The sequence below is a fragment of the Petromyzon marinus genome, chromosome 58 (genome assembly GCF_048934315.1).
Source record: "Petromyzon marinus isolate PM22_M1 ecotype Great Lakes invasive population chromosome 58, UKy_Petmar_22M1.pri1.0, whole genome shotgun sequence".
NCBI classification, from domain to species: domain Eukaryota; kingdom Metazoa; phylum Chordata; class Hyperoartia; order Petromyzontiformes; family Petromyzontidae; genus Petromyzon; species Petromyzon marinus.
This window is the reverse complement of record NC_133724.1, coordinates 9,052,986-9,074,388: the sequence shown is the minus strand read 5'-3', so window position 1 is coordinate 9,074,388 and position 21,403 is coordinate 9,052,986. Positions and strand designations below refer to the sequence as shown.

At 53.9% G+C, this 21,403-nt stretch overlaps 1 protein-coding gene across 8 annotated transcripts in view; it reads right to left on the bottom strand.

The window, feature by feature from the left end:
• Positions 1 to 1,128: 1,128 nt before the first annotated feature.
• The window catches only part of LOC116955176 (voltage-dependent T-type calcium channel subunit alpha-1G-like), a 269,045-nt gene continuing 248,770 nt past the window's right edge, over positions 1,129 to 21,403 (bottom strand). For 6 of the 8 annotated variants that reach the window (XM_076052903.1, XM_076052906.1, XM_076052908.1 and 3 more), the window contains 10 exons: positions 19,202 to 19,280; positions 18,289 to 18,407; positions 15,974 to 16,204; positions 15,109 to 15,249; positions 13,623 to 13,766; positions 13,078 to 13,203; positions 11,288 to 11,510; positions 7,735 to 7,919; positions 6,592 to 7,113; positions 1,129 to 3,511 (listed from right to left, as the gene is read on the bottom strand). In XM_076052903.1, coding sequence (XP_075909018.1) covers positions 2,750 to 3,511; positions 6,592 to 7,113; positions 7,735 to 7,919; positions 11,288 to 11,510; positions 13,078 to 13,203; positions 13,623 to 13,766; positions 15,109 to 15,249; positions 15,974 to 16,204; positions 18,289 to 18,407; positions 19,202 to 19,280 — 2,532 coding nt within the window. In that variant the 3' untranslated portion in view covers positions 1,129 to 2,749. The remainder of the gene's footprint in view (positions 3,512 to 6,591; positions 7,114 to 7,734; positions 7,920 to 11,287; positions 11,511 to 13,077; positions 13,204 to 13,622; positions 13,767 to 15,108; positions 15,250 to 15,973; positions 16,205 to 18,288; positions 18,408 to 19,201; positions 19,281 to 21,403) is intronic. The other 2 variants (XM_076052904.1, XM_076052907.1) reach the window with 2 other exon arrangements.

Here is a 21,403-nt window from a genome sequence, read left to right as displayed (position 1 = left end):
GCGGCGGTCGCTGCGGTTCTCTGCGCCGAGTGTCGACGACGCCCCTTAAAAAAAAACAACCACACCGGCGCCACTCCTCCCTTCTCCCTCCGACTACGGCTTTCTCGAAATAAAATGTAACGCAGCCGGGCGCGCTCGCGCGCATTCGGGGTGGCCCCACGTACCGAGTTCGTCTCGGTACGTGGGGGCAACCGGTTCACGGTGTCGCCCCACGCTGGGTCCCTGTCGATCAGTTCTTACCGTTCCCCCCCGCCCCCCCTCCCGCGCAGCCAATGGGAGCCAGCGACCGCGCATCGTAGTGACTGCGGGCAGCCCAAAAAAATAAATAACCGATGGGCACGCTACCCGGAGCGCGGCGGTAAACGGTGTTTCATTTGTAAATCGGTGAAATCCGACTTGAGAGCTTCTGAGCTCGCAAGGTCCTTCAAATATATCAACTGCAACTGGCAACGTTTGGCCTGCCCACGCCCCCACTACCACCCTTTAGAATGAGTGGCCCCGCCTGTACCTCCCCTAGGTCGACTCAGCCTAAAATAAAACAAAAGGGGGACGGGGGCAGGGGTTGGATGCAGAAATTGACCGGTGGTAATCAGTGAAGCAACTCTGCTCGTAGGCCACTGTGTCACGCACTTCATATTTTCTGTTGCACGTATATACACACACACACAAACTCATATACTGCACCGTGCAGTGTGTTTAGTCTCGTGTACTCACAAATATATATAGGTGCACGCAATTTAAAAACCGTATACTTGTGACTCCAGAAAGTACCTGCATAATTGTATAGCACGCACACGTAATAACCACGACACGCGCGCACACACACACGGCTTCAACGCACGAATATGCGATAAATATATCTGATATGTGATTTAAGGATCTGCTCCCACACCGCCTCTCGCTAACACCGCACAAGAAGCCACATTACGAGCCCAAACCGAGACACCCCGGGGGGTGGGGGGCATCTCGGATGCGGCCACGATGAGCCGACGGGCCCCTCGCGAGAGAGACGACCAAAAGAAACATCCCTGGACCGAAGGGGCCACGGACCCTGGATCTCAGCGGAGGCAGCTCAGTGTGTATGACCCAGGTCATTGTGAACCCACCCACCCCCACACTCCCACTCCCACACCCCCCAGGTCTCGCACGTTGAACCCGGAATCTCAGCGGTGCCTCGTCAGTGTCTAAGACGCGGCAATTGTTGACCACCACCCCCAACCAGCCCCCACGGCGTGCCAACGTAGCAATGCTCGCCCGTCGCCCAACCAACGTTCCCCAATGTTGTGCCAACCGTGGGCCCCGGCTGTGCACGCTTACCGTGGGGGGACTGCCTCAAGTCAAAAAAACGTCGTCTTTGCGAATAATCATTATTAGTGTCGTGATATCTGCGGTAAAATACGTTGAAAATTAGTTCGACGTCGATTGGAAACGCGTTCTCCTTTCTCAAATATACATTTGTAAATATAAATGTGTGTGTACGTCTCTCATCTGCGCTAAGAACGCCCGGAGGCAATGTTTTAGTATTCTTCTCCCACAAGGCCGATTTGGTCTCGAGCAGCTCACGGGATGGGGTGCAAAAGGCCGCCGCTGCCACGGCTGTCGCGCAAGCCAAGGCGGCTCCAAACGGACAACGCGGAGTGGACAGGCGCCACGGTGGCTATGAGATGTTAACTACCTCGCCTGGTATACAGGAGGTTGTTGGTTCCATCCCGACCCTGACGACGCCTGCTGCTGTATATTTGCAGTTTGCGTGTCTCCCTCTCACCGTGGTCCCATGGATTTAATGTACTTGGGTACCCCAGTAAACACGGGGCATTGGTCCAACGGTCCCAACTAGGTGCCAACATCGGCACGCTTACCGGGAATCCCGCCCCTAAATGAGGCGGGTAAATGTCGAGGACACGCCGGTCGTTTGCAGCAGACGCTAAATGAGGATCGCGGCCGTCGTGTTGTTGCAGGCAGCGGGAGGAGGATGACGGCTCGGGGGGGGGGGGGGGGGGGAAGCAACCCCCTTCGGGATCTCCGACTTGTGGCAGAGCCTCGCGCCATCCTGAAATGGGGGGAAAACTGCCCTGGATGGTAACGGCGCAGAGGCCCACCTCACATGGGAGGTCTTACTTTCGACAATAAGGCCTCCCTCCTTCTCTTCCCTCCCTCCCTGCCTCCCTCTCTGCCTCCCTCTCCTCCCAGCTCCCTCCCCTCCCTCTCCTCCCTCCCTCCCTCTCCTCCCTCCCTCCACGGAGCGCTCCGTCGTCACGGCGAAGTGGAGGGCGGCTCATCCCAATTTAATCGATAAACGAGAGTGGGCTCGAGCGGATTAAAACCAAAAGAACAAATGTCGCAGACTTTCGAATCGAATTGGCGATTGGGCTGAAAGAAAAAAAACAACAACAAAGTTCAACTTCGCTCCGCGGGGGACATCCCTGGGTGGATTATCAGAGGGCAGCCCGAAATCTGGTTAGGAACTTGTGCCGGCACGGTGTCTACGGCGCGGCCGGCGTTAGCTCGCTCACAGAGGCGCGGCAATCCACTCACCAACCGGCCAGGATCCCCCAACACAGAACCTCGATGGCACCAGCACGCACTCGCTCGCGCTCGCTCACACTCGCTCACACTCGCTCGCACTCGCTCACACGCGCTCACAGTCGCTCACACTCGCTCGCACTCGCTCGCACGCGCTCGCACGTCTCCGGCCAAGTCGACGCCGACCCGCGGTACTACCGCCACCGAGATCCGAGGCCTCTTGTCCCTACTCCTCGTCCTGTTTCCCCAACGTCCTCTGCTTCATCAACGGCGACCGCATTCGCCCGTGCGGGCAAGCCGCCGCCGCCGCCGGAGACAGCGGCGGCGGCGGCCGCTGCTGCGCGACGTTGCCGTGCTTGGCGACGGCGGCGGCGGCGGGCGGCGCGTCCTTCGGTGCCGCGTCGTCGTGAGACGCGCCGTCGGGCCGCCGCTCCGCCCCGCCCTGCTTCTGCCTCTTGTGGGGCGGCGGCAGTAGCGGCGGCGCCGGGAGAGGAGGCAAGGGCGGCCTCGGCGTGGCCTGGGCCAGAGCCTGTACCGGAGGCCGCGGGGAACTCTCGGACCACGGCACGGCCAAGAAAAACGGCGACGGCGATGACGAAGACGACGACGACGGCGAAGAATTGGAACCGAACGACGACGATGACGACGGCGGCGGTGGCGGCGTCACCGGCGGCAGGAGCAGCGCGCAGGAGGGCAGCGGCGGCCTACAGGACTCCTCGGAGGCTCCACCGCCGTCTTGCGACGACTCGGCGCTGCACGGGGTGCGTCGGCGGAGGCGAGGGGTGGTGGCGCAGCCGGGGACGGTGGCCGGAGGGCCGCCGCCGCCGCCGCCGCCGCCCTGGCTGGTACCGCCGCCGCAGGTTTCCGACGGCGGAGGCTCGACGGAGATGCAGGGGGGGCTGAGCTTTTCTTTGCGTGGGGGGGGGCGCGGGGAGCGTCTGCCCTCAAGGGGGGCCAGGGAACCCCGACGGTCGGCTCGCGTTTGCATCTATGGGGCCGTGGGGGGGGGGGCGGGGGTGTGGTGGGGGGGGGTAGAGTGGGGGGGCGGGGGTGGGATTGGGGGGGGTAGAGTGGGGGGGGCGGGGGTGTGGTGGGGGGGTAGAGTAGGGAGGGCGGGGGTGGTATTGGGGGGGGTAGAATGGGGGGACAGGGGTGAAGGGGGGCAGGGGTGGGGGCGGTTGGAGGCAGCCAGGGCAAGAGACAACACGGCGATGCAACGATTGCATAGAAATTATTAAATATAAATGATCATATATAAATTATTATATATCAATGGCCGTATATAAATTATTATATATAAATTACCATATGTAAATTATTATGTATAAATTACAATATATAAATCATTATATATCAATTATCGTATGTAAATTATTAAATATAAATTATCATATATAAATTATTATATATTAATGGCCGTATATAAATTATCATATATAAATTACCATATGTAAATTATTATGTATAAATTATCATATATAAATTATTATAAATTAATCATCGTATGTAAATTATTAAATATAAATCACCATATGTAAATTATTATATATTAAACGGCCGTGTGTAAATTATTATATATAAATTACCATATGTAAATTATTATGTATAAATAACCACATATAAATTATTATATATTAATTATCATATGCAAATTATTAAATATACATTATCATATATAAATTATTATATATTAGTGGCCGTATATAAATTATTATATACAAATTACCATATATAAGTTACTATATATAAATTATTATATATATAAATCATTATATATAAATCATATATAAATTATTATATATTAATTATCATATGTAAATTGTTATATATAAATGATCATATATAAATTATTATATATTAATGGCCGCATATAAATTTTTATATATCAATTACCATATATAATTTGTTATATATCAATCATTATATATTAATTATCATATGTAAAATAATATTTATAAATGATCATATATAAATTCATATATATTATATGTTATATATACATTATTCTATGTAAATGATCAAATATAAATGATTATACATAAATTATTATATATAAATTATCATATATAAATTATCATATATAAATTAGCATAAATAAATTATCATATACAAATTATTATATATAAATTATTACATATAAATTATCACATATAAATTATTATATATAAATCATCATATATAAATTATTATATATAAATCATCATATAAAAATGATTATATATAAATTATTAAATATAAATTATTAAATATAAATCATTATATATAAAGCAAACAAAGGACGCATCTTTGTTTGCACATTTCACCACGAGTATGCGCACGTGCGGTTAACGCAGACTTCCGATGCCTTGCCGGTCGGTGTCGATTTGCCGTTTGAACATCTTCCATACCGTGTCAACCCACACGGTTTACCCTGCACTCTTGTACAGGGAAATGGAGCTTTCAAACCCATATGCCGTTTCAATATGGGCAAGAGATTAATAATGTTTGTCTATTTGTTTGTGTTTCTTCCTTGTGGTGGGACTTTGTAGGATGAACGTTGAGATTTATAAGGGCACGCGGTGATCAATAAGATCTGAATTGGTTTGTAATAATGTAGGGCACTGATGAAATGTTGTCAGCTATGATCTTCACGCCTCCCGCATGATTGCCAGCGAGGGTTAAGCCTCTTCTTATTATTATTCTTGATCCAGCAGCAGCAGCATCATCATTTGTTCACACCTCGGGACTGGCGTTGACTCTCTGGGAATGTTGTCAGCAGATTAATAAGAATGTGCCGCTGGTTTGCCAGATTTTTTTTATATTTGCAAGAGCACTCCACATAAGCCATGCGACCCGTTCAATGCAGCAAGAGCATGATGATGATGACGATAATGATTACGATGATAAAATAATCTTCGTCATCGTTATCATTATAATAATCATCAGCAGCAGCAACGAAATTAATCGATGGACCCTGAGGAATCGGCTGTAACGCGACAACGTTCGGACCGAAGTTTCTGGTTGCCGCGGCGGATGCCGGGCCAACGAGACTCCTCTCTCCTGCCTCCACGACTTCTCACCCCGGTTCAACAAAATCTCGTCTAACACACACACACAGACACCACCACTACCAACAGCAACAACACTAAGCGGCGGTGACGTCACCCCACTGGCAGGAGGTCACGGGCGGACCACGCAGGTGCCGTGCCGTGGGTCAACTGACTGAGATGACCGGCCGATGCACCGGCAGCTGTGCCCTCTAAAGCACCACCTGTGCCCCCTAGCTATGCCAACACACACCACCCGTGCCCCGTCAAACTGGGCCGGAGCAGGCTGCGAGGATGACTCCGTTCCATCCTCGCAGCGGCAGCTTATTGGCCGACCAATCGAACGAAGAGGCCATGATGTAGGTTTTCTTTGGGTTAGGTCGCGGAAATGTCGGCGATCGATATTGTGGATGATATCGGTTGCAAAAGCCTCCTCCTACTGCTGCGTGTTAAACTGACGGTTCGCCCCATCGCGCGGCGCTGTCTGTGGCCGTCTGGAACGCTTCTTTCTTTCAATATTAGGAAGCCAGTGGGAGCTATGATGCACGTTTAAATTATCATCATCTAGATTAACAAACTAATTTCTTTAGAACTGCTTTTTGTGTTTAGCTTGTTGTCCTAACACCCCCCCCCCCACCCAGACCGCCGATTAGCGCGGTTGGCTACGTATGGTGCGAAAGAAGTTCAAGATACAGTAGATACATCCCGGTCGCTCGAGTTCTCACCCTGGTTCAACAAAATCAAGCAACGCTCAACTCATGCCACACCACACCCCTCCACGCCACGCCACTCTACACCAAGCCAAGCTACACCACACCACTCTACACCAAGCCAAGCCACACCACACCACGCAACACCACACCGCTCCACGCCACACCACGCCACACCACACCACACCACGCCACGCCACTTTAAACACGCCAAGCCACACCACGCTACGTTACACCACGCCACTCTACACCAAGCCAAGCCACACCACACCAAGCTACACCACACCGGACCGCGGAGCCAGACTGCTGCTGCGTCCTCCCCCTTCACAAACCTCGGGGCAGATCTCGATGGAGTGTCTCCTGGCGTCGTCCGTCCACCAGCAGCCCGCCGCCCCGGCACTCGACCCGGCGGCCGCGGCCGCCGCGGCCGCCGCGGCCGCCGCGGCCACGGAGAGCAGCCCTCGGTCGTCCACGCTGTGGCACTTCTTCACCTCGCGGCCCGACGCCGCCGCCACCGCCGAGCCCCTCGTGATCCTCCTCACCTCCTCGTCGTTGGGGTCCGAGCCCTCCCGGCTCAGCCGCCCCCCCGCCCCGTTCGCCGCAGCGCCGCCGCCGCCGCCGCCGCCGCCGCCGACGCCGCTCCCTACCCGTCGGGGGAGAGGCCTCGGCACGGTGGGGGGCGGCCGCAGAGATGGGAGCGGCGGCGGCGGCGGCGGCGGCGCTAGCGGCAGTTGAGGCGGCTGCTGATGGTGATGATGAGGGATGTGGTGTACGGGGCTGTCTTGAGTGGCGGAGAGGAGGCTGTCTTTGGAGCCCAGGGTCGGGGCGTCTATGGAGTCCATTCGGACTGCGGCCTGCGGGGAGATCCGATTCGGGGAATCCGAAGTAACGGCAGACCGTCACTTCACTGCCGTGAATAAAGCAACAAAGGAGTCACTGATCCTGAGACCCAGTCTCCTGGAGCCAAGTCTCAAGACTCTGAGTGTGTGTGTGTGGAGCGGTGGCACAGTGGTTAGTGCACTACGCTACAAATCTGCCCGCCCGAGTTCGATTCCACCTCATGACCATTCACACTGGCGAATATTTTAACTAGTCCTAGGCCTCCCCCAGGCTTACTCAGCCTCAAATGAGTACCTGGTGCAGTGTCTAAACATCGCCACTTGGGAGACAAAGACGGCCGGGCATGGTACTGGCCACCCACCACCTCGTGTACTGTGCCAGTCTCCATTGCTGCTGCTGCTCGCTCACAGCACTTGCCCAGGAGTCAGTTATGGCTATTCGGGGGGTCTTTGCCTTTGTGCGTGTATCGTGTAGTATGCAGTGACAACCCTCGTAAAGCGAGATCTCCCTCCATCTCAAGAGGGGAGTTTTTTTTTTGTCCGCCCCTCCTCCCCGCAAGAAGCTCCGCGCTGATGGATCCCAGAATCCGCGTCGGGCGAGCCCGCGACGATGGGGGGGGCGGGGGGGGTCCTCACCTGTCTTCGCAGGAGCCTCTGGGAGCCGGGGGAGCGAGGGGGCGCCGGCGGGGGCAGCCGGGGCACGCCCGCCGTCGCCTGCGCGTGAGCCGGCACGGGAAAGGCGGCGAAGGGCGGAGGAGGGGGCAGCTGCAGGAAGGCGCAGGCCGCCTCCGCCTGCGACCGCTGGGTCGGCAGCCTCGGGCCTAAACGCAGCGGCGCGGGCGAGGGACGAGCTCGGTCAGCGTGCGGCGGGATCCTCGACACGCGGGCGGGGGCACGGAGGCGGTGGGGAGAGGAGGGTGGGGGGGGGGGGGCGGCGAGGTTCGTGGGAAGCGTTGCCGCAACGAGACCGAACCGTTTCAAAACTCAACGCTATTTTTGTTTTCATCGTCACCAGATGTAAGCCCGCCCCCCGCCCCCCCCCACACGCTGAGCTTATGTAGTGGCTCTTGGCCATCGCAAATGGTAGCCCAACGAAGTGGGCCGACCGTCGCCGCCACGTGTAAATTTGTCGCAGACAAATAACTCGAAACAGGCGGCGACGTCGACTCTAAATGTGGAGGAAAACCCGGAAGACCCGGACAGAAATCCACGCAACCACTGGGAGAGAGAGAGAGACACAAAATCCAAATATACAGCAGCAGCAGCAGCAGGCGTCAGCGTGGGGATCGAACCCACGACGTCCTGTATAGCAGGCGAGGTAGTTAACATCTCCTCGCCACTGTGATGATGATGATGATGATTAGAGAGATACGCAAACTCCAAATATACAGCAGCAGCAGGCATCAGCGTGGGGATCGAACCCACGACCTCCTGTACACCAGGCGAGGTAGTAAACATCTCATAGCCACCGTGATGATAATGATGATGATGATTAGAGAGACACACAAACTCCAAATATACAGCAGCAGCAGGCATCAGGGTGGGGATCGTACCCACGACGACCTGTGTACCAGGCGAGGGAGTTAACATCTCATAGCCACCGTGATGATGATAATGACGATGAGAGAGACACACAAACTCCAAACATACAGCAGCAGGCATCAGGGTGGGGATCGAACCCACGACCTCCTGTACACCAGGCGAGGTAGTTAACATCTCATAGCCACCGTGATGATGATGATGATTAGAGAGACACACAAACTCCAAATGTACAGCAGCAGCAGGCATCAGGGTGGGGATCGAACCCACGACGTCTTGTGTACCAGGCGAGGGAGTTAACATCTCCTAGCCACCGTGGCGCCATACAAGGGTGACAAGGGGACGACGACTGCCCCGCCCGTGAGCGAATTGCTGACTGGAGTTCACTGGGAACGGTAGTAGCGACAGAACGGTATAATCCCTCATTAATTGGTTTATAACACTTTCGTATCGAGAGGGGACTGCAGAACTCGGACGAGGAGGGATTTTGCGGGAGCTCACCGCTCGCCTGTGGTTCATCGGGCCTCGACAAAAACGAGTGAACGCCGTGCGGCAGTGGTGGTGGTGGATGTGCTTCACAAGTGCACGTGATGTGCGTCACGTGATTATTATGAAGACTACTACTCCTATGGTGTTCCCTCGTCGTTCACGAGCGTGCTGTCTGCGATTTTTGGCTACCCGCGAATCACATTTGGAACTCTACGCGACTGCTGAATCGAGAGAGAAAGGGATGAGGGATAAAGCGATGAGGGATAAAGCGATGAGAGATAAAGTGATGAGAGAGTTAAAGTGATGAGAGATAAAGTGATGAGAGATAAAGTGATGAGAGACTTAAAGTGATGAGAGATAAAGTGATGAGGGATAAAGTGATGAGAGATAAAGTGATGAGAGAGATAAAGTGACGAGATATAAAGTGATGAGAGATAAAGTGATGAGAGATAAAGTGATGAGAGATAAAGTGATGAGGGATAAAGTGATGAGAGATAAAGCGATGAGAGATAAAGCAATGAGAGATAAAGTGACGAGAGATAAAGTGATGAGAGATAAAGTGATGAGAGATAAAGTGATGAGAGATAAAGTGATGACAGCTAAAGTGATGAGAGATAAAGTGGTGAGAGATAAAGTGACGAGAGATATAGTGATGAGAGATAAAGTGATGAGAGATAACGTGATGAGAGATAAAGTGATGAGATAGAGAAAGTGATGACAGATAAAGTGACGAGAGATAAAGTGATGAGAGATAAAGTGGTGAGAGATAAAGTGATGAGAGATAAAGTGATGACAGATAAAGTGACGAGAGATAAAGCGATGAGAGATAAAGTGATGAGAGATACAGTGATGAGATATAAAGTGATGAGAGATAAAGTGATGAGAGATACAGTGATGAGAGATAAAGAGATGAGAGATAAAGTGATGACAGCTAAAGCGATGAGAGAGATAAAGTGATGAGAGATAAAGTGACGAGAGATAAAGTGATGAGAGATAAAGTGATGAGATAGAGAAAGTGATGACAGATAAAGTGACGAGAGATAAAGTGACGAGAGATAAAGTGATGAGAGATAAAGTGATGAGAGATAAAGTGACGACAGATAAAGTGACGAGAGATAAAGTGATGAGAGAGAAAGTGATGACAGATAAAGTGACGAGAGATAAAGCGATGACAGATAAAGTGATGAGAGATACAGTGATGAGATATAAAGTGATGAGAGATAAAGTGATGAGAGATACAGTGATGAGAGATAAAGAGATGAGAGATAAAGTGACGAGAGATAAAGTGATGAGAGATTAAGTGATGAGAGATAAAGTGACGAGAGATAAAGCGATGAGAGATAAAGTGATGAGAGATAAAGTGATGAGAGATTAAGTGATGAGAGATAAAGTGATGAGAGAGATAAAGTGACGAGAGATAAAGTGATGAGAGATAAAGTGATGAGAGATAAAGTGATGAGAGATAAAGTAATGACAGCTAAAGCGATGAGAGATAAAGTGACGAGAGATAAAGTGATGAGAGAAAAAGTGATGAGAGAGATACGGTGGTGAGAGATAAAGCGATGAGAGCGAGAAAGCGATGAGAGATAAAGTGATGAGAGATAAAGTAATAGAGATAAAGTGATGAGAGATAAAGTGATGAGAGATAAAGTGATGAGAGATAAAGTGATGAGAGATAAAGTGACGAGAGATAAAGTGATGAGAGATAAAGTGATGAGAGATAAAGTAATAGAGATAAAGTGATGAGAGATAAAGTGATGAGAGCGATAAAGTGATGAGAGATAAAGTGATTAGAAATAAAGTGATATGATAGAGAAAGTATCGAAGCTTTAGAAGCGTCTGCAGATGTTGCGCTATGCGACATTCATCGGCCAATGTCACGACCCGCTAAATGTCCTATTCACGAGCATCTCTGCGGAACGTAACCTCTCGTGAGACATGGACAGAAACTGGTTGAAACTGGTTGAAACTGGTAGAAACTGGTTGAAACTGGTTGAAACTGGTTGAAACTGGTACAAACTGGTACAAACTGGTACAAACTGATTGAAATTAGAAGAAAACTGGTCAAAACGATAAGTTAACCTCTCACGGACATCCTTGCTACCTGCCAACGGAATAAGGAATGGTGGGAGCTGGGAAGGGGGGGGCCGGTATTTGTTACCCGCTGATGCTGCTGGCGTCGTCGGCTCAAAGACCGCCGCGCCCCCCGCGTCGGGCGGCAGTGGCGGGCCGGCGACGGAGTCGACGGGTCTGAACATGTAGCTGTCGTTGGGGAGCGAGTGGGTACGCCCGATGCTCACTTTCCGCACAGAGAGCAGGTGGCCGCCGCTGTCGGCGTCGCCCGCTTCCGGGCAGGGGGAGGAGGCGTCCTCCGTGCAGCGGCCCTGCAAAAGGCGAAGATCACCCGCCCCCCCCCCCCCGCCCCATGTGGGCTTCTTAGCGGACATGTTGGGATCAAGCGCCGTCACGGCGGGTTGCCACCCGTGAAGGCCGGCACGGCGCACGGGGGTGGGGGTTGTTGTCACCACGCCCGGCCGCGTTTGTCTCTCCCCCCTCCCCCCTCCCCCCGTTGGTGGTGTTTAAACACCGCAACTGAGGCCGAGTCGATCTAGGGGAGGCCCTTGAGCGGGAACCGCACTGGGGTTGCCGGGGTCACTCGTGTGGTCATTGGATCGAGCGTGCAGTGGCTCATCCATGAAGTCGTGCACCAGCTCGCCGAGTCCTCGATGAATTTGCTCGCTCGCAAAATCACCGACCAACTCATCTGTGAAACTTATCACCTGCTCCCTTAACCACCCAATCACTCGCCCACACACTGACCCGCTCACACACACACACACACGCGCACAGGTTGAGTGTGCGATGTGTTGGCGAATGCGTGGTAAGTGTGCGAGTGAACGATGAGTGTGTGAATGGGTGAGTGAGTGGGTGGATGGGTGAGTCGGTGAGTGAGTGGGTGGGTGAGGGGTGGGTGGATGAGTGGGTGGTGGGTGAGAGTGATTGGTGAGTGAGTTGTAGGTGAGTGTGGGTGATGTGAGTGAGTGGATGGGTGGGTGGTGGGTGAGAGTGAATGGTGAGTGAGTGGTGGGTGACAGTGATTGGTGAGTGAGTGGTGGGTGAGAGTGAATGGTGAGTGAGTGGTGGGTGACAGTGATTGGTGAGTGATTGGTGAGTGAGTGGTGGGTGAGAGTGAATGGTGAGTGAGTAGTGGGTGACAGTGATTGGTGAGTGAGTGGTGGGTGAGAGTGAGTGGGTGAGTGATTGGTGAGTGAGTCGTGGGTGAGAGAGATTGGTGGGTGAGTAATGGGTGAGTGATTGGTGAGCGAGTGGTGGGTGAGAGTGATTGAAGAGTGAGTGATGGGTGAGACTGATTGGTGAAAGAATGGTGGGTGAGAGTGATTGGGTGAGTAATGGGTGAGTGATTGGTGGGTGAGTGGTGGGTGAGTGATTGGTGGGTGAGAGTGAGTGGGTGAGTAATGGGTGAGTGATTGGTGAGTGAGAGTGGGTGAGTGAGTGGTGGGTGAGTGATTGGTGAGTGAGTGGTGGGTGAGAGTGAGTGGGTGAGTGATTGGTGAGTGAGTGGTGGGTGAGAGTGAGTGGGTGAATGATTGGTGGGTGAGTGATCGGTGAGTGAGTGGTGGGTGAGAGTGATTGGTGAGTGATTGGTGAGTGAGTGGTGGGTAAGAGTGATTGGTGAGTGAGTGGTGGGTAAGAGTGATTGGTGTGTGAGAGTGAGTGGGTGAGTAATGGGTGAGTGATTGGTGAGTAAGTGGTGGGTTAGAGTGATTGGTGAGTGAGTGGTGGGTGAGAGTGAGTGGGTGAGTGATTGGTGAGTGAGTGGTGGGTGACAGTGATTGGTGAGTGATTGGTGAGTGAGTGGTGGGTGACAGTGATTGGTGAGTGATTGGTGAGTGAGTGTGAGTGGTGAGCGAGCGAGTGAGCGGCGAGCACCTCAGGCTGGGGTGTGCGTGTGCCCCCCACGTCTGGGTAGGAGTCGTCAGTGAGCGGCAGCGACCAGGACTTCTCGGAGAGTTTGTCCGACGTCACAGACATGGCCTCCATCTCCGCAAAGGGGATCTGAGTCACGCAGATGGCGCCACGCTCGGTCACGCTTGGGGGTGGTGACGGTGGTGATGGTGACAGTGGTGGTGGTGACCATGGTGATGGTGACGGTGATGGTGGTGACCATGGTGATGATGGTGGTGGTGACGGTAATGGTGATGGTGGTGACCATGGTGATGATGGTGGTGGTGACGGTGATGGTGATGGTGGTGACCATGGTGATGACGGTGGCGGTGAGGGCAATGCTCGTAATGACGGTAATGGCGATGTTGCTGAAGATGACGACGCTGACGCCACTGGTACCAACAACCGTGACGATGGCAATGACCACCGCGACGGTGGTCACCGCCACGATGATGCCGGTGACAACCAATGACGATGCGGATGCTGATGTGATGGCCACGCCGGCGACGGCGGCGGTGGCGACGCGTCACCTCGTGCTTGTGGTTGGCGCGCTTCTCGGGCACCGGAGTCGCGTAGTGGTGGAACACGGAGCCCGAGATGTTGTCCATCATCAGCAGCTCCGCCTCCATCGAGTCCTGGACGATGAGCGAGACATTGTCGAAGCCCATTTTCTCCTTACACAAAGCGAGCGAGAGGGGAAGATGGGGGGGGGGGGGGGGGGAGAGAGACACGTGGGAAGAGACACGTGGAGAGAGAGAGACTCACGGGGAAGAGAGAAGCACGGGGAAGGAGAGAAAGAGAGAGAGAGACGCAAGGGGAGAGAGGGACACGGAGAGACAGACAGATGCACGCTTGGAGAGAATGAGGTGGAGAGACGAGACACAGACAGGGATGAACACAGACACACAGAGTTGGAGAGAGACAGACACGCGGAAAGAGAGAGAAGGGGAGACACAAAGGTGAGCTCAGGTCACGGGCATTGGTGATGCCGGAGAAGGAGGCTGGCCACTGCTTGGCTGACCCGGCCTCTTGCCGGGCGAGCGTTGGTGTCGGGGGAGACCCGGTCTCCTGGAGCCGAGTCTCAAGACCCTGAGACCCGGTCTCCTGGAGCAGAGTCTCAAGACCCTGAGACCCGGTCTCCTGGAGCCGAGTCTCAAGACCCTGAGACCCGGTCTCTTGGAGCAGAGTCTCAAGACTCTGAGACCCGGTCTCCTGGAGCAGAGTCTCAAGACCCTGAGACCCGGTCTCCTGGAGCCGAGTCTCAAGACCCTGAGACCCGGTCTCCTTGAACAGAGTCTCAAGACTCTGAGACCCGGTCTCCTGGAGCCGAGTCTCAAGACCCTGAGACCCGGTCTCCTGGAGCCGAGTCTCAAGACCCTGAGACCCGGTCTCCTGGAGCCGAGTCTCAAGACCCTGAGACCCGGTCTCCTGGAGCCGAGTCTCAAGACCCTGAGACCCGGTCTCCTGGAGCCGAGTCTCAAGACCCTGAGACCCGGTCTCCTGCAGCAGAGTCTCAAGACCCTGAGTGTGTGTGGGGAGCGGTGGCCCAGTAATTAGTGCACAACGCGACAAATCTGGCCACCCGAGTTTGATTCCTGCTCGTGACCATTCTCACTTTCGTATATTTGAACTTGTCTTAGGCCTCCCCCAGGTTGACTCGGCCTCAAATGAGCACCTGCTGTGGTGTCTAAACAATGCTACTGTGGGGGGGAGATGAGGGCGGCCGGGCGTGGCGCTGGCCACCCACCCACCCCCTCGTGTGACGTCCCGGCCTTCGCCGGTGCTACTCGTTAACAGCACTTGCCCCAACAGTCTGTTAAGGCTATACTGGGGCGGGTGGGGGGGGGCATCTTTGTCTTTGCAGTCTGGAGAGAGTAGTGGCGGTGTCCAGAATCTCTGCCAGAATCTGTACCCACCCACCCCCCCCCCCACCCACGAAAAAATCCGACGAGCCAAGAAGCTCTTCGACGCGGAAGCCCAGACGTGATGGCGGTACCGCCGGTGCCGGCGTCCTACCAGCGTGTGATGGCGCTGCAGCGGGGAGTCCTGCCGCAGGCTGCACCTCTCGAACGAGCGCCCGCTCTCGGAATCACGACCGATGCCGCCCGACTCGGCTCCGTCTCCGCCGTAGCGTGCCCACTCCATCTCCATCTCCACCTGTGGAGGGAGCGAAGGTAAGCGGAGTGGGGCTTGTTGTCGTCGTCGTGTGGACATTTGTAGCAGCCAAATAACTCTAGAATCCACGTAGATTCAAATTTGGGGGGGATAAACCGGAGGACCCCGGAGAAAAATCCACGCGACCACCACGGGGAGAGAGAGAAACACCGCAAACTCAAAATATACAGCAGCAGCAGGCGTCAGGGTCTGGATGGAACCCACGACCTCCTGTAGACCAGGCGAGGTAGTTAACATCTCATAGCCACCGTGATGATGATTACAGAGAGAGACGCAAACTCCAAATATACAGCAGCAGCAGCAGGCGTCAGGGTCTGGATCGAACCCACGACCTCCTGTAGACCAGGCGAGGTAGTTAACATCTCATAGCCACCAGAGAGAGACGCAAACTCCAAATATACAGCAGCAGCAGCAGGCGTCAGGGTCTGGATGGAACCCACGACCTCCTGTGTACCAGGCGAGGGAGTTAACATCTCATAGCCAATGTGGCGCCCGTCAACCTATTGGTGGTGGACGTGGGTCTGTGCTGGGCGCATTGGGGTGGCAACTCCCGCCTAGAAACATTACCACCATGGACCCGCCATCGACCCACCACCGTCAATCCACCACGACCGTCGACCCATCATCATCATCGTCGTCATCATCATCATCGTCATCATCATCATCATCATCGTCGTCGTCGTCGTCGTCGCCACGGCGCCCGCACCTGCGCGTCGAGCTCCGCGTCCTCGCGTGCCTCCTTGTTGCTCTCCTCCAGGTGCTTCATGAGGACGGCCACGACGACATTGACGAGCACGAACTGGGCGGCGAGCACGAACGTGACGAAGTAGAGCGGCGACACGAGCGTGTTGTGGCAGCAGCAGCTCTCGCCGCCGCCGCCGCCGCCCTCCTGACCACCGCCGCCCTCCTCCTCCGGCGCGCACTCGCGCAGCGTGTCCTGCGGTGGGGAGTTGGGAGATTCTCTGTGGATCCTCGCCGACGTCCCCAACTGCCTCGGCGCTTTTCGTGGCAATCGTCCAATCATACGATCGGCGCGTACGACCGTACACGCCGGTCGAGATACGGAGACAGGTGGGAAGTTGTTAGGGAGGGGTTGGAGTAGAGATAGGGGTGGTGATAGGGGATGGGGTAGTGATTAGGGGAAGATTTGTGAAAGGGGTTGGGGTAGTGATAAGGGTTGGGGTAGTGATCGGGGTTGGGGTGGTAATATGGGTGGTAATCAGGGTTGGGGTAGTGATTGGGGTTTGAGTATTGGTAGGGGTTGGGGTAGTGATAGTGATAGGGGGAGTGATAGGGGTAGTGATAGGGGTTGGGGTAGTGGTTGGGGTAGTGATAGTGATAGGGGGAGTGATGGGGGTGGTAATCATGGTTGGGGTAGTGATCGGGGTTGGAGTATTGTTATGGGTTGGGGTAGTGATAGTGATAGGGGGAGTGATAGGGGTAGTGATAGGGGTTGGGGTAGTGGTTGGGGTAGTGATAGTGATAGGGGGAGTGATGGGGGTGGTAATCAGGGTTGGGGTAGTGGTAGGGGTATTGGTAGGGGTTGGGGTAGTGATAGTGATAGGGGGAGTGATAGGGGTAGTGATAGGGGTAGTGATACGGGTAGTGATAGTGATAGGGGGAGTGATACGGGTAGTGATAGTGATAGGGGTAGTGATACGGCTACTGATAGTGATAGGGGTAGTGATAGTGATAGGGGTAGTGATAGTGATAGGGGTAGTGATAGGGGTAGTGATAGTGATAGGGGTAGTGATAGTGATAGGGGTAGTGATAGTGATAGGGGTAGTGATAGGGGTTGTGATAGTGATAGGGGTAGTGATAGTGATAGGGGTAGTGATAGTGATAGGGGTAGTGATAGGGGTAGTGATGGTGATAGTGATAGGGGTAGTGATAGGGGTGGTGATAGTGATGGTGATAGGGATAGTGATAGGGGTAGTGATAGGGGTAGTGATAGTGATAGGGGTAGTGATAGGGGTAGTGATAGTGATAGGGGTAGTGATAGGGGTAGTGATAGTGATAGGGGTAGTGATAGGGGTAGTGATAGTGATAGGGGTAGTGATAGGGGTAGTGATAGTGATAGGGGTAGTGGTAGTGATAGTGATAGGGGAAGTGACAGGGGTAGTGATAGTGACAGTGATAGGGGGAGTGATAGTGATAGGGGTAGTGATAGGGGTAGTGATAGGGGTAGTGATAGTGATAGGGGTAGTGATAGGGGTAGTGATAGTGACAGTGATAGGGGGAGTGATAGTGATAGGGGTAGTGATAGGGGTAGTGATAGTGATAGGGGTAGTGACAGGGGTAGTGACAGGGGTAGTGGTAGTGATGGTGGGTGGGCGCAGCAGCACGGCAGCAGGGCAAGCTCGCTGCTTCAGTCGGCTGGACGGAGTGGCTGAGTGAGATCACCAGGATGAGTCTCCATTACAACTGCACATGCCATCGTCGACCAGACCAAACTAAAACTAGTACAACTCGCTCTTTCGTTTCACCAGGCGAGACACACTGGGCCTATGTATCCGCTCTGGCTATCACAAACGATGGCTCAACGTAAGGGGGGCGGGCGAGTCACGTGAACATTTATAGCAGCCACGTGACTCGAAACTAAGTGGCGGCGACGTCAGCACGGCGTTTGTGCCAGGCTCGGTGCACTCCGAGGCCACGTGAAGTGTCGAAAGCTCGCTGGGAGGTTAACTACCTCACCGGGTATACAGGAGGCCGTGGATTCGATTCCGACCCTGACACCTGCTGCTGTATATTTGGAGTTTGTGGTGTCTCTCTTCCCGCGGGGTCCTCTCTAGTTTTAACCCTCCGCGTTTTGTCGAATCGACGCGATCAGCCGCCTTCGGGTGAGCGGCGGCAGGGGTCACTGCTTAAAATGAGAGACAAACACAGCTCGGCGGGGCCTAACATGCGAAGATTGAATCGTAATCATTCGTAACGGTTTTTTTAATGGCCAATTGTTTTCATTTTGTTGCAATGAGCGGCGGCGTGTCGCGAGGGGCGAGGAAAACCCCGCGGCGACACCTTCATGATCCCGTTCCAGTTGTCGCCCGTGGAGACGCGGAAGAGCGTCAGGAAGGCCATGCCGAAGTTCTTGAAGGTCGCGTGTCTCCCTAGGCCCTCGCATGCCTGCTTGATGCACTCTGTCCCACGGGGGGGAGAGGGGGGAGAGGGGAGGGGGGAGAGGGGAGGGGGGAGAGGGGAGGGAAGGAGGGGAGGGGGAGAGGGGGGAGAGGGGAGGAGGGAGGGGGGAAGGGGAGGAAGGGGAGGGGGGAGAGGGAGGGAGGGGGGAGAGGGGAAAGGGGAGGGGAGGGGGGAGAGGGAGGGAGGGGGGAGGGTGGAGAGGGGAAAGGGGAGGGGAGAGAGGGGAGGGGGTAGGGGGAGAGAGGGGAGGGGGGAGAGGGGAGGGGAGAGAGGGGAGGGGGGAGAGAGGGGAGGGGGGAGAGGGGAGGGGGGAGGGAGGGGAGGGGGGAGAAAGGGGAGGGGGGACGGGGGAGAGGGGGGGAGTTTTCTTCTCTCCACTAACTCCGCTCTGTGCACCATTGTGCCAATGCAGCAGCAGCAGTATCATCATCATCATCACATCATCACTTTATTTTTGTTGTTGTTACAGAAATAACGACACGCACGCACGCACAACAACAACAACCACCACGACGACGACTGTCGCCGTTGTCAAGACGGCGAATGTTCTCGGATGTTACAGAGCACATCGTCCTCCTCCTCCTCCCCCCTGTCCACAAGCTCCACCACTCACCCAGGCTCCACCACTCTCCCAGGCTCCGTCACTCACCCAGGCTCCACCACTCACCCAGGCTCCACCACTCACCCCGGCTCCACCACTCACCCAGGCTCCACCACTCGCCCCGGCTCTGTCACTCACCCAGGCCCCACCACTCACCCAGGCTCCACCACTCACCCTGGCTCCACCACTCACCCAGGTTCCCGAAGAGTTCCACTCCCAGCGCCGCGTAGATGAAGAAGAGCAGCATGAAGAGCAGGCCCAGGTTCCCCACCTGCGGGAATACAGCTCATCATCATCTTCGTCGTCAGCCATGGTCACTCCACTGCTGGATGAAGTCCTCCACACCCCCACGGCTAGACTACGGCGGAGACTCACGACTATCCGCGTGCGGTTCATCCGATTTGTGGATGACCCGGGCATCTGAGATGTTCACACACATGAACAACTAACGACCTTAAAACATATTCTTGGTTCTTTCGGTAAAGTCACGTAGAAGGGGGAAACCAAGAATATGAATCCCTGCAGTCACGAAAGCTTTAAATCAAGACCTTAAAACAGTTAAAACACTTTGTGGCGAATGGCAGCTGCTGCTGTATCTCTGTGTGTATCTCTGTGTAAGTATCTCCGTGTGTATCTCTGTGTGTATATATGTGAACGTATGTGCGTTTCTGCACGTGTATCTCTGTGTGTATCTCTCTGTGTATCTCTTTTGTCTCCCCGAGTGGCGATGCTCACACACCGCACCAGGTACTCAGCCTCAAATGAGTCGACCTAGGGGAGGCCTAGGACCGGTTCAGATAATCGTCACTGGTGTTGGCCGGGAGTAGGAATCGAACCCGGGTCGCCAGGTTCGTAGCGCAGCGCACTAACTGCTACTCTACCGCCCCCTACAACAACAACCGCCATTCGCCACTAAGTGGTGGTGACGTCACCACGACGCTTGTGGCAGGCCATGTGCACCTTGAGGCCACGTGAAGTGTCGAACGCCCGCTGGCAGGAGGTCACGGGGCAGACCCAGGTGCCACGGGTCGACTGACTGAGATGACTGTGCCAGCTTGCAGTGCTTTAGCCACCCGGCACTCCGCTCGTTGTTGTGAGCATCGCTCCACCGCCCTCCGTTGTTGTTGGAGGGCGACTGCCTGTACCTGCCCAGTAGCACCCTTCACGAGCCTCCTCCACAGAGGCCGATCTTGACACCGCTGGTACCAGTCATCGGCAAGTCCACTCAGCTCCACGTCCTCCTGTACCACGTCACTCCATCTCTTCTCTAGCCCGTGCCACGCCCGCCTAACCCCTCGATCCGGCCGAACAAAAGCTGTTTCGGCATGCGGTGGCTGGGCATGCGGGCTACATGACCCAGCCAACGCAGCCTTCCCCGCCGGAGGAGCTCACCGATGGGACCTTGCCCAGATCTTTCTAGGATTTGTGAGCTCCTCACACATTCCAGCCTGGTTAAACCCAGGATGGATTGTAGGCAGGCCAGCCTAAATGTTTGCAATCTGCAAAGATGCTCAATTAGGAGGGTTCACGTTTTCGCAAGCGTAGAGAAGGGAGGGAATGACCGTGGCAGAGAAGACTTGAAGCTTCGTGCGGAGCGACAGACCAGGTAGCTTCCACACAGCGTTATGCAACCAATGAAAAGATAATGCCGCTCGACTGATTCGGAGTGAGACCTCTGCTGTTAAACCGGAGCCGGTCATGAGCACACTGCCCAGGTATGGGAAACTCTCCACTCTCTCCACAACTGCCCCATCACGGATTGGGAGTTGTGTGGTTGGGTTGCTTAGTTTTGGTGGGGCTGATGGTACAGTGAGGGAAAAAGTATTTGATCCCCTGCTGATTTTGTACGTTTGCTCACTGACAAAGAAATGATCAGTCTATAATTTTAATGGTAGATTTATATGAACGTTGAGAGAGAATAACAACAACAAAATCCAGAAAAACGCATGTCAAAAATGTTATAAGTTGATTTGCATTTTAATGAGGGAAATAAGTATTTGACCGCTCTGCAAAACATGACTTAGTACTTGGTGGCAAAACCCTTGTTGGCAATCACAGAGGTCAGACGTTTCTTGTAGTCGGCCACCAGGTTTGCACACATCTCAGGAGGGATTTTGTCCCACTCCTCTTTGCAGATCTTCTCCAAGTCATTAAGGTTTCGAGGCTGACGTTTGGCAACTCGAACCTTCAGCTCCCTCCACAGATTTTCTATGGGATTAAGGTCTGGAGACTGGCTAGGCCACTCCAGGACCTTAATGTGCTTCTTCTTGAGCCACTCCTTTGTTGCCTTGGCCATGTGTTTTGGGTCATTGTCATGCTGGAATGCCCATTCACGACCCATTTTCAATGCCCTGGCTGAGGGAAGGAGGTTCTCACCCAAGATTTGATGGTACA